This window comes from Chiloscyllium plagiosum, unplaced genomic scaffold (assembly GCF_037043375.1).
Source record: "Chiloscyllium plagiosum isolate Xiang-an unplaced genomic scaffold, Cpla_swu_hap1 HiC_scaffold_5, whole genome shotgun sequence".
NCBI lineage: Eukaryota > Metazoa > Chordata > Chondrichthyes > Orectolobiformes > Hemiscylliidae > Chiloscyllium > Chiloscyllium plagiosum.
In genome coordinates this window covers 56,682,446-56,698,488 of record NW_028270143.1, presented here as the reverse complement: position 1 = coordinate 56,698,488, position 16,043 = coordinate 56,682,446, and the positions used below count along the sequence as shown (strand labels likewise).

Genomic DNA, 16,043 nt, shown 5'->3' with positions numbered 1-16,043 from the left:
TTAGAGAAGGAAATCTGGCAGACTGGTAGTTAAGCAAAAAGGATGTGTGTGCTTCTCAAAGCTATTCTCCATCCAAAATTTCTCCACCCCGGCAATCCGAGCCCACCTCCTCAGGTCTGAGAGCCCAGCTCCAGCAAAACCCCAGAATTAACTTGGTCTGTGGTATCTGTTCCTCAAGGCACAGTTATGGCTACCACTCCTGGTGGCATAGTTTCAATAACAAAGTTGGTAACCATTTGTTTAGCCAGCAGTCCTTTCAGGTAGGACTTCCTTTCAGAAGGAACATTTCAAATGAATTATAGACGGAGGGCTGTAGAATGGCTTCAGAGTGACCAGCCAAATGAAGGTGGGCTCTGCTCCCAACTTGAAGAGGTTTGCAGTTCAGTGTAGTGGAGAGGAATTTCTCCCCCTAGCATAACATTGAACGAAATGACCTGTCAGGTACTTGGTCAGTAACACCAGTGCCTCAGGATGCCACAGTAACAGAGCTGGGTAGGCTTCCCTCAGCATGTCAAGCCTCAAGAGGAAAGAGGTAGCCGCTGAAACCATCCCTTTCCATGGGGCAGAGAGATTTCAACTAGACTTAATACTTTATTTGTCGTCTAATCAGACCTCTACAGTTTCAGCAAAATTTTCCTTCTTTTATATTATATATCTCTATTTGTGAAACTCAAGATTTTGTGTGTTTTATTAGTTCCTATCTCTATATGTCATAATACTTTCAACATTCTTCGCACATAAATCCATCAACACCATTGTTAATCCAGAGAGAGCTTCATCAATCTAAATACAATAAAAGAAAAATTAAAATGTCTTATTTATGATCTTTCCTATCTCTAGCTAAAAGTGCTTTGTGGATGATCCATCTTGACCACTTCTTGAGGCCTACAGCATCTCAGATGTTAATCTTCAGCCAATTTGATTTGCTAGACATTATATCGAGAAATGGCTGGGGGCACTGGACATTGCAAAGGCTATGGGTCCTGACAAGCATTCCAACAATAATACTGAAGATTTATGTTCATGAACTAGCCATGCCCCTAGCCAAGCTTCACCAGAACAGCTACTAAATTAACATCTGCCCAGAATTTAGAAAAATGTTCAGGCATGTTCTGTGCACAAATAGGAAGACAAATCCAATCCAACCAATTACCACCCCATCAGCTTACTCTCAATAATTATCAAAGCAATAGAAAGAGTCATTGACAGCATTATTAAGTGGTACTAGCTCAGCAATATCCTGTTTTCTGAAGTTTAGTTTGTATTCTGCCAGGAACACTCAGCTCCTGATCTCATTACAGCTGTGGTCCAAACATAGGAACAAGAGGTGAACTTCAGAGGTGAACTTCAGAGGTGAAATATGTGTGACAGCCTTTGACATCAAAGCAGCATTTTTCTTGCAAAACTGGAATAAGTTGGAATTGAGGGAAAACTGTCTGTTTGGAGTCTATCAAACACAAAGATTGTGGTTGTTAGAGACCAGTCATTTCAACTCCAGAACATTTTTGCAAACATTCCTCGGCTTATTGTCCTGGGTCTAACCAATTTCAACTGCTTCATCAACAACCTTCCTTGCATCATGAGGTCAGAGATGGGCATGTTGGCTGATGATTACATCATATTCAGTACTATTCATGACTCTTCAGATACTGAATCAGCCCTATTCTGCACGTCGCAAAACCTGACAACATCCAGTTTGAGAAGGTAAGCCGCAAGTACCATTCACACCATGCATTTTCCAGGCAATGTTTATCTCAAACAAGAGAATGTAATCAACATCCCTTGATATTCAATGGTATCACCATCACTAAATCCCCCACTATTAATATCCTGAGAGAGGTCACCATTAATCAGAAACTGTACTTGACCAACTATATACCTGAAGAAGGGCTTATGCCCGAAACGTCGATTCTCCTGTTCCCTGGATGCTGCCTGACCTGCTGCGCTTTTCCAGCAACACATTTCCAGCAACTATATAAATACAGTGGCTACATGAGCAGGCCAGAGGCTAGGAGTTCTCTAATGAGTAACTCATCTCCTGTTTCCTCAAAGCCTACCTACCGTGGACAAGGCACAAGTCAGGAGTGTGACAGAATACCCTCCATTTGCCCAAATGGATACAGTGTCATTAGTACATAAGAAGCTCAATACTGTCCAGTACAAATGAGCCTTGATTAGCACCCCATTCACCAAGTTCTCCCTTCACCATCTCAGTGACAGCAGCGTGTACCATCTGCAGCATGCATTGCAGTAACTCACTAAGGTTCCTTCAACAGCACCTTCCAATCCCACTACTACTAAGATCTTGAAAGCCGATGCAGCAGATGTGTTGGAACACCACCTGTAAGTTTCTCTCCAAGCCGCATACCATCCTAACTTGAAACTGTATCAATGTTCTTTCTCTGTCACTGGCTTAAAATCCTGATACTCTCTTCTTCACAGTACTGTGAATAAACCTGCACCTCTGGGACTGCAACAGTTCAAGAAAGCAATGTGGTCTGGACAATAAATACTGGCTTAGCAAGCGACACTCACATCCCATGACTGAAATTTCTAAATAAAGATTAATCAGACGGATTATATTCTGATACAAAAGTTTGAAAGCTGGCCTCTCCTGACTGGAACATTTTAGTTATATATGGTTATTGGCAGAGAAACTGAAATTGGGTGGCTTTCCTATTTATTGAGGGTGCAATTGGTCATTTCATTCATTTATTCCACCAATCCCCATGTTGAGGGCCAAGTTCAGGACATCTTACCTGAAGAATGTGACGTCTGAATCTTGATATATATCTGGAGATAGCTTGAGTGAGGGATATTCAGCAACTAAAGGCTTGACACTGAACAGGGCCATTGCTAGAATGACAAAGAGAACAGGAAGCAGAATGTTTGCAATGGCCCCTTTCCAGTCCCTTCTTGTATGGTGAAAGCGTTTAATCATCAGAGCTACCATCTGTTTCAAAATGAGTCGCCATCCAGTTACTCGTTGGGTTCCAGCAAGGGCAGCACCTTGTAAAAGAAAAAAAAACTTCATTCATAACAATCAAATGTGATACGGTTTTATTTTTATGGTTTTTATTTTCTCAGTCATTACATTATACTGAATGCCTTGATATATCAAGCCACCAACTGAATGGACAAAAATTTGAAAGAAATTAAGTTCCAATTTAGAGAATGCTATAAGTTTCATCAGGAAATTGTCTTAAACGGTAAATTATCTGAAAAATGCTGTGGGTTTTGGAAATCTGAAATGAAAACAAAGATGCTAGGACAACTCAACATCTCTGACACATCCAAGGAGAGAAACAGAATTGACACTTGACTTTAATATGACTCTTCTTTCTTTACACAAATTTCTCTTACAAAACATCGTTCAGGTTTTTAAGCTTTCAGAGAAGTTCCTCATGATCTCTTCCTGCATTGCTCCCTGGGTGTGCTTCTTGAGTGATTGTTTTCCTGGGTGGATTGGAGACTGTCTAGGGTATGAGGACACAGGTTTAGCCAATGTGACAAAACAATGAGGACCAGGAGAAAGGAGGGTCTATACCCTCTCCATCACCTTTACCGTAGAAGCAGAAAGTGTTGAAAACTCAGTGAAAACAGGTCAAATTGTGTGACTTCCATGCCAAAAATACTGCAGAAGGTTTAGACAACTAAGAGTAATTATCATTCTTTTCTTTGCGTTGGGAGACTTTCAATTGTTCCAATCATTGATCAGGATCCTCCACTGGAGCCTGCTAATGGTCCACTCATATGTGAGCAGGGGAACTGAATTTTTTTTTCCCAATTACTTCACATGGCAAACAAATCTCCATTGATATAGGGGTTTCCCAGGGCAACCTTAGAAGAAAAATGTCAGCAGTCCCTATCCCTGACTTTGTCCATTAGTTATGACCTAACTTGTAAAGATTAAGATAAAAATTATGTAAAGATAAGGCAATAGAATCTTAGAGAAATAGTAAAGGACCCAAGATCTGACTTGAAAATTCCTGCGGGTTGTGTGTTTGAAATTTTATGATTTTTAATACCAACCATTCTCTGCTCATCTAGGGCAGTAGGTGCGGATCATTCTGATTCATGAGCCTGCACTGCAGTTTCAACCTGAGTGAAATTGCCAGTATATCACCAATTAATGCTCAGCTAGGGACAGATTTGAGCAATGGAATCATGTCTACCAGGCAGCAGAGCAAAAGGTAGAGGAGTGTTTCATCCTTGCAGTGCGGATAGGATTTTATCAACAATTGCACTATCTACTGTCATTCATCCATCCAGCTACATATCTAATAGCAGCCTATATTTCAGTAACATCTCTTGCCTGCAGAAGATCTTCTTAAACTAAGGAAAGTTAAATTTTAGGCAGAAGCAGAAAAGGGGGAAGGAAACAGAATGTGAAATATCATGGTATCAATGTCTACGGTCTCTAGTTTTAAAGGATGCAAAAATTAGTGGAAGTGGTTATTCAGTTAAATGAAAGAAATTTAGAACAGAATGGGAGAATGATTTTTAACATTGAGGATTACAAGTCTATAGAATGTACGACCTGTTTTGGCAATTCAAGCATAAACCTAAGAACCATGGACTTAGGAGCAGAAGTAGCCATTTGCCCCTTTTAGCCTGTTCCACAATGCAAAAAGATCACAGCTAGTCAGGTTCAGGTCTCAGCTCCACTTTCTTGTCTGTCCAGCATAACTCTCAACCCCTTAACTAAAAATCTGTAGAACCAAACCTTAAATAAACTTAAAGAGACTCTCCAATACTTTTGGGGGTGAATAGAATTCCATACCCTATGGACCCTCTAAGAGAAAACAATTCACCTCGATGATATTTTAAAAGGGAAACCTCATTTATTTAACCTATATCCTGTAGTTGGAGTCTGCCTGTACAAGCGAAAACATCCTCCATCTTACCCAGTCCACTCAGAATCCTATATGTTCCAATAAGACCATCTCTCATTAATCTGCACTCACATGGATATAGGCCTAAGCTGTTCAACTGTTCTTCATAAGACCCCTTCATTCCAGGAATAAGCCCAATTAAAACTTGACCACATTAAAAATGATAAATGGAAAGAAGTGGTCTCAGAATTATCACTGGGAAAAAAATAAACTCCATTGGTTTATCCAGCCTGTTACGAGTAATGATTATGTAACTTGCACAAAAACAAAGTTGGAATTTGTATCTGGAATTTGTAAAATCACCACTGGATTTATAATTTTGACATACTGCTATTTTCACATGCTCCATACCTATCTCTGGCTAAAAAACAAAGGTAATTTATATCTGCGTTAATGCTACTCAAAAGCTAGTTGCTCAAAGGTCCACTGACTGTAATTGGACTTCCAAACATGAGAGTCCCTTTTACCTTACTCTGTTGAGTGGGAATATGACTGCTTTGTAATTTAAAAAATGTAATATCTGAGTAGGGCTATTTCAAGGGTTAGCCTATGCGGCCACTGGAAACATGCAGAGGCAGTTAATATTGCACTCCTGTGCCACATTGCAATTTTGACATACTATTGAATGAAGTGTGCACTGTACACACTTAAGGCCATTCAAAACATTTCAGCGAAATATTTTAAGTTGCTTTTGTAAGGTCAGGAAGATGAGAGTATCTGACTGATGGAATGCTGATGAACCCCAACTGTGAAAATGCTTCAAGCCTTCCATTGCCCAGGCTCTCACTCTGCCTGCCCCCAACTTCAAAGTGGAAAGAGGTTGTTGAAAACAAACCCTGTTACCCTCTTGTAGCAGCATAGTGATATTTAAAAAATGATACCAAACATTTACAATGATGTAAGGGCTATGAAAATTAGTCTTCCTGTATAATACCAGTTGGATTTAGCTACTCACTGTCACTGTGAGTTGATTCGATGCTCTCAGAATTCAGAGAGACAGTATCCTGGCCTTCAGGAGGAGCTGGGCTTTGTTCATTCTGAAGCAACTTCAGAAACACCTGATGAAAGAGGAAATAGAAAAGAGAGGACATGAAAATTGATCTAAAACTTAATCAGATTAATTTGATGTTGCTTAAAACAACATTGCACAGAATCTACACAACTTTGGACATAAATTTATCAAATGTACATGTTGCAAAATTAATTGCTTAATATGAAATTATTATTATTATGACATTTTCAAACTGTGATTAGGTTGGCAATACAGCACTACATTGATATCATGAAGTAAAGAATCTGGTGTAGTGCTTAGCTCCTGAATTCATCCACATTGTTGTGCAAAACTGCACTTAATCCCTGAAAGACAAACAGATATCTGAGAAGAAAGTCCAGTTCTGGTAGGTACTGTAGGCTGGAAAGAATAGCATGAGCAGTGAACTTGTGGGAAGTGCCAACCTATCGCTTCTGAAGAGGAGGTACCAGATCTGGCTCTAAAGATATCAAATGAAGCCACATAGGTAGAATTAAACTACACAACTCAAGCAAGCATGCTGTCAGGTGCGTACAGTAGGTACCTAAACAATTAAGGAGAGATACAAGTTCAATTATGTAATGAAATTCCAGAAAAGCATAACAGTAATATGGCAGTAAAAGTGGAAGAGTTTAACTACCCAAATTTTAAATGGAATAGTTTCAGTACGCAAGGTAAGAAGGAAAGAACATTTGTAGCCATTACGTAGAAAATCCAACAAGTGAGGAGACAGTTCTGGATGTAATATTCGGAAATGAGACCAGGCATTTCAGTTCAGGATATAGTGATCATATCTCAGTTAGATTTAGAATAGTTAAGGAAAATAATAAGGATAGGTTAGGAAAAAATGTTTTAAACTGAAGAAAGGTTCATTTTCCTAAGATAAGACACAATTTGGCTCAAATGGACGGGAGCAGCAACTTGCAGATAAAACTGTGTCATATCAAGGAGAGGCAGTCAAGGAGTAAGTGACCAGAGTATAGAGCAAATATGTTTCCATAAAGATAAAGGATAGGACCAAGACTGAAGAACCCTAAATGTCAAAAGGCATAAAGGTTAGGACTCAGGTAAAAACAAATTAAGCTTATGGCATACCGAGATCAATGTTTCAGAGTCCCTAGATGAGTACAAAATGAATCAGGGTTTACGGAGAGCATGTTGGTCTTAACAAGGAGATTCAGAAAGCAAAGAAAGTGCATGAGAAAGCAGTACTAGGTAGAAGAAAGAAAAATTGAAATGAGCTTTTTAAATATATAAAGAAGAAGATAAAGGAATGAGACAGGAGATTGCACAGCGAACGGTACAGTTAAAATCCACAGACTTCTGAAGATAACAGAGCAGATAGATAAGGTGGTTAAGGCGGCATATCAATTGTTGCCTTTATTATCTTAATTAAGAAGTGTAGCATTGGAAAAGCACAGCAGGTCAAGCAGCATCAGATGAGCAGGAGAGTCGACGTTTCGTGCATAAGCCATTCTTCAGGAATATGAAGAGGGAATGGGACTGAGATAAATAGGGGAGTAGGGATGGGGCTGGGGAGAAGGTAATTGGGAAAGCAATGGATGGATGCAGGTGGGAGGTAATTGTAATAGGTCGTTGGGGAGAGTGGAGTGGATTGGTGGGAAGGAAGATGGATAGGTAGGACAGGTCAAGAGGGCAATGTTGAGTTGGACGGTTAGAACTGGGATGAGGTGGTAGGAGGGGAAATTGGGAAACTGGTTAAGTCAACATTGACGCTGTGTGGTTGGAGGGTCCCGAGGCAGAAGATGAGGTATTCTTACCTTAGATACAGAATACAAGAACAGGGAAGTTAGAAGTGCATAAAATGCTAGTTAACCCAGAGCTGGAGTGTTACCTCCAGCTTTGATTTGATTTGATTTATTGTTGTCACATGTACTGAGATAAAGTGAAAAATATAGTTTTGCATGCTAACCAGATAAATCATACCTTACATAAGTACATTTTGGTCAAGACATTATAGGAAGATGTGTTTGCACGAGAGAGGGTGCAGAGGAGATTTACCTGGATGGTGCTTGGACTGAGGGGATTTGGGCTAGGAGGAACGATTCAGTTGGTTGGAGTTGTTTTCCTTGGTGAGTGAAGTCTGAGAGGGACCTGATAAAGCTGGATAAGATTATGAGGGGCATTGGCAGGACAGATCAGAAGGCACTTTTTCCTTCGTAGAGAGGTTTACAATGAGAGGTCATAGATTTCAGGTAGAGGTAGATGGCTATAAGGAGAGTTAAGGAGTATTCTTTTCAAACAAAGGATGGTGATATCACTTCCTGATAGGGTAGTAGAGTAGAAACTCTTGTAACATGTAAACAGTATTTAGATATTCTGTCGTTTTTTTTCGTAGCCTCCAGGAGTATGGGCCAAAAACTAGAAAATGTGATTAGTGTAGTTAGATATTTGTTGATTGACATGGACATGATGGATTGCATAGTCTCCTTCTGTGTTGTAAACATCCAAGAGTCTAAGATCAATTGGTATGTGTAAGTACAATTACGTTTGAAGCAAGAAAAATATTTAACTTATCTTGAAACCTACCTCCTCCAGTGTAGTATCAGAGATACTGTAGCTGCTCAGGTGTAACGTTTTCATATCTTTGTCCAGATCATGAAACAACCTTTCATAAGCAGTCTTATCTGCCACTGTTGGAATGTTATATGTCAGCTCTCCAAAGGCATCTTGCTTCAGAAAGGCCTGGGGAATGTGCTGTTTCACCAGGGAGGTTACAAGGCCAACATCACATGACTCTTCAGTTCCTACCACAGTGGGCTATCAAAATACAAATATTGTATTATCCACTTTATTCCAATGTGACCATATTAATTTCAATGTTCACTAATAAAATTCTTCTATACATGGAACACATTAGTAAGAAATGAAACTTATATTTTGAAATTGTTAAGGAAAGTTCATGAAAAGTTATGAATGATTTGTTTTCAGTTTTATTTAAAAGATAGAAACTTATTGCTGGAGCTGAAAGGTCATGTGTCTTTTTCCTTAACTTAATGTAGGCAGCTATCAACTGAATTAAGCTGGGCATTTTCAAAAGGCATTTTGTGAGGCCAGGATCCAGTGTGAACAGAATTTGAAAATGATGGTCATGGAGTTCATATCCATGAACTCCGGATGCTTCAAGACCAGCTTTGAATTTTTGAATGGCGTGAGGGGAAGGACATGGAGAAGAAATTTGGTCCAATTATGGTCATTAAGCAGTTCATTAAGACGTTTGCCCATTTGAGTTTGGAGGCTGTTCATTTTATCCTGGTGAATTCAAACAATCTCACTGCACATCAGATCACAGCTGCCGGATTTGTCATGGGATCCTGGTAATTTTTTTTTGTGTTTCTTGGAGTTGAAATATAAGGCACTGCTGCCATCAACAAACCTACACAAAATTTCGACATTCATTTTTTTCATTTCAACTCCAGATCTTCCAAGGACCTGGCTGCTCAAATTAGTAAGGCAGCGGCAACCTTCAACACAGCTGTTGTCTTTCTGTGCTAATGGTGACAGGTCGGCATTCCTACCTCCCGGAAGCATTTGCCATCTCCATTTGTGAGCCAAGCTCAGTTCCTAGCCAGTTAGGTCAATTAAGTTTAAAAATGTTGTGGTCCAAACCCAGAATTCATCCTGATGTTGGGTTCCTAACCTTGCATTGAAAACATGTCCTTTAGAGTTTTGCTGATCATTCCTTATCAGTTGGGAATTTGACTCACTGTTCATATTTCTCTGTAAAAACAGTTGGTGTGTGTCTGCAACTGAGGTTTTTCAAAATACATATGAATTTAACTGGAGAGCTAGTCCATGGTGCAACTTGAGTGTCTGATATTTTAGTCACTGAGCACCAACTTGGAGTAGAAGTTTAAGGGGAAGGCTGATGGGAGCAGTGCAATTTAACGAGGTTACCATCAAAGCCTGGTGATGTCATTCAAATCCCATCATTATTTTAACCCTGCTCATACGTCTTCAGTAAATTCTCAACCTGAATTAAAATACAAGCTTTCTAGTCTGGAATTCAGAACTTCCCCAAACATGTTCAGCCTTCATTAGATTCAACTTTTGTTCTGAAAAGTAGTTCTTTTGAACTCAAAACATCAACTTTGTTTCTCACTCCATAGATGCTGCCAGACCTGTTGAGTTGCTCCAGCTTTTTCGATTTTTTATTTCAGCATACAATAATCACTGTTGGTAGCAGTAAAAGTACTTAGTGTTATCCAAACTCTTCAACACAACTTGAGAGGTACAGACCTTTTTTGAGATACTGAGACTGTAACCCTGCCCATACTGTTCCTTTAGGTAGGCAGGAGAACCACAGCATTTCAACTGGCCATTTTCAAGTATGGCAATACGGTCACTCAAGATGTCTGCTTCATCCAAATGGTGAGTAGTAAAAATAATTGTTCGACCTAGCAAGATGAGAAAAAGACATGATACATTTTGGTTACTTTACAGCTAGATAGATGAGTAGCTCAGGAGCTGGAGAAGTTGCCTCAGAGCAAAGGAGAGTAACCTGGATGCTGTTCTCGGAGATAGTAACATTCCTTAGTTTAAGTACAAATCCAGATTTGGTCAATGCTCGGGGTCAGAAGGATATGACTGAGTCAGGGATGAATGAGGATCCAGAGTGCTGTGATGGAGGAGATTCAACACCTAATTTGTACTAACATATTATCTTTGAGGATGAAAACAAGATTGGAGGATAGATTGGTAAGCAGATCAAAGCAATATGATACAGATGTCATTCAAATGGAAGGAGAAAAAAATGAATAGCTGTGCTGAGGGATAGTATAATCAAGTGAAAATATACTCTCCTCTGCAATATAACCATGAACATTGACACAGGTAGAATTAGAAATAATGTTTTGCTATGAGTTTGAGAAGAAAGGGTCCAAATTCACACAGAGATTACCAAAGAAAATAATTGCTGAGTTGTTACCGGATTTCAAGCTCCAGGTCTTCCAAGGACCTGGCTGCTCAAATTAGTAAGGCAGCGGCAACCTTCAACACAGCTGTTGTCTTTCTGTGCTGATGGCTGCAGGTAGACATTCCTGCCCTCCGGAAGCATTTGCCATCTACATTTGTGAGCCAAGCTCAGTTCCGAGCCAGTTAGGCCATTTAAGTTTAAAAATATTGTGGTCCAAACCCAGAACTCATCTTGATGTTGGGTTCTGAACCTTGCATTGAAAACATGGCCTTTAGAGTTTTGATGATCATTCCTTATTAGTTGGGAATTTGACTCACTGTTCATATATCTCAGTAACTATGTGCCACTTAGCATGAGGTCAAGCAGTTAAGAGAATTAAACATGTGACTCAATGAGTGATGTGAAAGGAAGCGAGTTTTAGATTAGATTATTTTAGATTACTTTACAGTGTGGAAACAGGCCCTTCGGGCCAACAAGTCCACACCGACCCGCCGAAGCGCAACCCACCCATACCCCTACATTTACCCCTTACCTAACACTATGGACAATTTAGCATGGCCAATTCACCTGACCTGCACATCTTTGGACTGTGGGAGGAAACTGGAGCACCTGGAGGAAACCCACGCAGACACGGGGAGAACGTGCAAACTCCACACAGTCAGTCGCCTGAGGCGGGAAATGAACCTGGGTCTCTGGCACTGTGAGGCAGCAGTACTAACCACTGTGCCACCGTGCTGCCCATAGACCATTGATTCATAGACCATTGATACCAGTACTCAGCAGAGAGGGGCCTAATCCTTGGAGTTTTCAGAGGAAACAGAAATTAATGAAGGAGGCTTCTAGTAAAAAAAAATATAAATCCAAGACAAGCAAGTATTCTCAATAGGCTTGAGTGATCAATTTCTCTTTCTTTGATTATCTTCCAAAACAAACCAGTCACAGTGTTGTGGGATTACAATGAGATGTCAATTAGTCAGATAGTTCATTGTTATAATTAACTTTATTCGTGAGTTTTGAGAAGATTTGTAGCTCAGGTTGAAGTTCTGGATATAAGTTTGCTCTCTGAGCTGGAAGGTTTGTTTTTCAGACAATTTGTCACCATACTATGTAACATCCGATGAAGCACTGATGATATGGCCGCCTTTTTATTTAAGTGTTTAAGTTTTCTTGGGTTGCTGATGTCATTTCCTGCAGTGATGTCATTTCCGGTGGTGATGTCATTTCTTTTTCTTTTTCTCAAGGGGTGGTAAATGGGATCCAAGTCAATGTGTTTGTTGATAGATGTCTGGTTGGAGTGTCATGCTTCTAGGAATTCTCGCGCATGTCTCTGTTTGGCTTGACCTAGGATGGATGTGTTGTCCCAGTCGAAGTGGTGTCCATCCTCATCTGTATGTAAAGATATTAGTGAGAGTGGGTCATGTCTTTTGTGGCTAGTTGATGTTCATGTACCCTGCTGCCAGCAGGGTACATGAACATCAACTAGCCACAAAAGACATGACCCATTGATGTCCAATGTTGTGTTTATTACAGTTCTTGCAAGTTAATTTGTAAATGACATTAGTTTTGCTTGGTGTCTGTATAGGTCTTTCAAGTTCATTAGCTGTTGTTTTAGTGTATTGGTGGGTTTGTGGGCTACCATGATGCCAAGAGGACTGAATAGTCTGGCAGTCATTTCCAAGATGTCTTTGATGTAAGGGAGAGTGGCTAGGGTTTCTGGACACATTTTGTCTGCTTGTCTGGGTTTGTTGCTGAGAAATCAGTGCACTGTGATCATTGGGTATCCATTCTTTTTGAATACACTGTATAGGTGATTTTCTTCTGCTCTTCATACTTCCTCTGTGGTGCAATGTGTGGTGGCTCGTTGAAATAATGTTCTAATGCAACTCCATTTATGGGTGTTGGGATGATTGCTTCTGAAGTTCATTATTTGGTCCCTATATGTTGTTTTCCTGTAGACGCTGGTTTGAAGCTCCCCATTGGCTGTTCGCTCTACCACGACATCTCAGAATGGCAGTTTGTTGTTCTTTTCCTCCTCTTTAGTGAATTATATGCCAGTGAGGGTATTATTAATGGTCTTGAAGGTTTCCTCTAATTTGTTTTGTTTAGTGATGACAAAGGTGTCATCCACATAGTGGACCCCAGGTTTGGGTTGGATGGTTGGCAGAGCTGTTTGTTCGAGTCTCTGCATTACTGCCTCTGCTAAGAATCCTGATATCGGAGATCCCACGGGTGTTCCATTGATTTATCTGTGGGTTTTGTTGTTGAAGGTGAAATGGGTGGTAAGGCATAGGTCCACTCGATTGACAATATTATCCTTGCTGATGAAGTTGGTGGTATTTGGTGTATGGGTCTTTGGTTCTTCTAATAGTGTAGTCAGTGTTTCCTTGGCCAGGTTGATGTTGATAGATGTGAACAGGGCTGTTATGTCAAAGGAGATCATTATTTCATCCTCTTCTACCTTGGTTTCTTTGTTGGTCTTCAGGAATTCTTGGGTGGAATGGATGGAGTCTTCGACTAAGTGTTTAGTCTTTGGTGTAGGTCTTTGGCCAATCGGTAAGTTGGTATTCCAGGTAGCAAGACTATGGGTCTCAGGGGGGCTCTGGGTTAGTGAATTTTGGGTAATCCATAGAAGCGTGGTCTGTTGAATCCATCTGGTTTCATTTTATTGGAAGTCAGTCTTATTTATTTCTCCAGATTTCTGAAGTTTTTTGAGTAGGGCTGTGATTCAGTTCTCTAGTTGTGGGGTCAGGTCTATTGCCACTTGTTGGTAAGTCTTGGTATCTGCTAGTAGTGGGTTCGCTTTCTTAATGTAGTCTCTTTGATTTAAAATCACTGTCAGATGTCCTTTGTCTCTTGGTACGATAATAATATTTTTATCTTTTTTTTAAGTGCTTTCCTTTTTTTGCGTATTGAGTGTGTTTCCTTCCTTTTTCCTGCTTAATCTTGGTGTGACTGTCTGTTTGAGGACAAGCCAAACAGAGACATGCACGTGAATTCCTAGAAGCATTGCACTCCAACCTGAACTCCATCAACAAACACATTGACTTGGATCCCATTTACCACCCCCTAAGAAAAAGGACTGGAAATGATATCACCACACAAAATGACATCACCATAGGAAATGACATCACTACCTCAAGGAAATCTAAATACATAAATCAAAAGCCGACCAAACCACCAGTGCTTCACCAGAGACTCACTGATAATGTTACCTAATATGGTGACGAAACGTCTGTAACCGAACCTTCCAGCTCAGCAAGCAAACTTACATCCATTAACTTTATTCATTTTCCTTACCTGTTCTGCATTTTAAAATAACATCCCAGATGTTACGCCGAGAACAGGGATCAACACCACTGGTGGGTTCATCCAAAATGATAGTAGACGAGCCTCCAATGAATGAAATTGCCAATGACAGCTTTCTCTTTGTTCCCCCAGACAAAGCTCCAACCAGTTTATGTTGGTGCTGACCAATCTCAACATTCTCAAGGGCCCTGAAATAAAGGATTTATATGGCTTAAGTCAGCTTACAAATTATTAATACAGTTCAGGGAATTCTGAATCAAACAGTATCAAGAATATCCAGGGGCTTTGTGTTGTCTTGCCAAGTTCAGATGTTCTTGAGAATTCCAAGGGTATTCCCATAATTTTCATTTGAATGACTCTTGAAGAATCCACACTGAAAGTTCTGAATGTAATATTATTAAATAGAAAGGGAAGTACTTTTTTTGTTTTTAAAAAATGTTGTTTCTTTATCACTTAGATGACTGTAATGCTGATTCAAGGTCCCTAATTCAGGGTTTCAATTAAGATCTTTCACAAGCTTGCCTGGACAATGAGAATTTAAACTAATACCAGGATAATTTGGCTGGAGCTGCAATTCAGTCACTAACCTCATATGTAATAAACACATTGAACCTTTCTGACTGCTGGCACCTGAGTGTTTCAGATATTCTACACAACCTGAAATGACATGTTTGCCCAAGATTGGGAGAGAGAAGTTTATTTCAAGTTCCACTTAAAAGGGAGAACTCTATTTTTCTGTTTCAGTTAACTTGTGAGAGATGAAATATTGTAAGCACCAAAACTTTGGATTTTTCTACACAAAGTGTCAAATGGTGACAATCACAAAAAAAGTAGGTCAGAGCAAACATATGTTTTATCACAGCAAAAAAGTTAACATTAATTATGAATTAGCAATCTTATTGCAAATTTTCATGTGACATGAATGTACATTAAAATATTTGCACCTCTTTCAAATTGCCATCTATTAACATAAATGAACTGAAAATCACAGCAGCTATGCTGACTTCTGTCCCTGATTTCTGATAAGCACAGCTATCGACAACAACTTTGATTTATATAATAATATCTTCAATGTCAAAAATGTCAGAAGAAACTTTGCAGAGGTGTCATGAGATAAAATAGACAAAGTACCAATGGGGATTTTAGGGAAGTGGAGAAAACCTTAGAAGATGTGGTTCCTTATCAAAGTCTTCAAAAATATGATGACAATTGAAAACTATTGATTTAATAAAGAAATTCTATAGCATTACATCTAAAATTCTCAAACTGTGTCTATCAAAGTCAATGAAGAAGTACATGAGGTCAAAGTTGGAGATATGCAGAAACAAAAACAGAAATTGCAGGAAAAGCTCCACAGGTCCGGCAGCATCTGTGAAGAGAAATCTGAGTTAACGTTTCGAGTCCAGTGACCCTTCCTCAGAACTAATTCTGTTTTTGATTTCCAACATTCCCAGTTCTTTCAGTTTTTATTGGAGATAATCAGATTTGGAGGAATAGTGCATGGCTAGACAATGTTACAAAGGTAGGCAGGAGTGAGGTCATAAAGGAATTAGAAAATAATAATGATAATTTTCATACAAAACATTGATTACCAAGACTTAGTGTAGGTTAGTGAACTCAAAAGGTAATGAATGTGTTAAACTTGGTGGACCTACAAAATGGATTTGATACACCAACTTTAGCATCAAGCTTGCATGGTGAACAACAGCTTGAACCCTATTTAAGAGGTTGGTATTAAAGTCAGTCTTCTAGTGCATGGAACTAGAAAATGGTTGTGATTGTCGGGTTTATCCCTTTACCATTTTTTAATTAGGAGTACAACATTTGCAATCATTTAATTTTCTAGCACCAACCCCTCTTCTAAGATGGACTAAAG

General features: G+C 39.5%; 1 protein-coding gene across 1 annotated transcript in view; it reads right to left on the bottom strand.

Annotated features, from left to right (window-relative positions):
* The window catches only part of LOC122549894 (ATP-binding cassette sub-family A member 13-like), a 277,518-nt gene that overhangs the window by 66,352 nt on the left and 195,123 nt on the right, over window positions 1–16,043 (bottom strand). The window contains exons 38-42 of the mRNA XM_043690092.2: window positions 14,159–14,355; window positions 10,186–10,343; window positions 8,476–8,706; window positions 5,851–5,953; window positions 2,760–3,009 (exon numbers count right to left, since the gene is read on the bottom strand). Of these exons, the coding sequence (XP_043546027.2) occupies window positions 2,760–3,009; window positions 5,851–5,953; window positions 8,476–8,706; window positions 10,186–10,343; window positions 14,159–14,355 (939 nt within the window). The remainder of the gene's footprint in view (window positions 1–2,759; window positions 3,010–5,850; window positions 5,954–8,475; window positions 8,707–10,185; window positions 10,344–14,158; window positions 14,356–16,043) is intronic.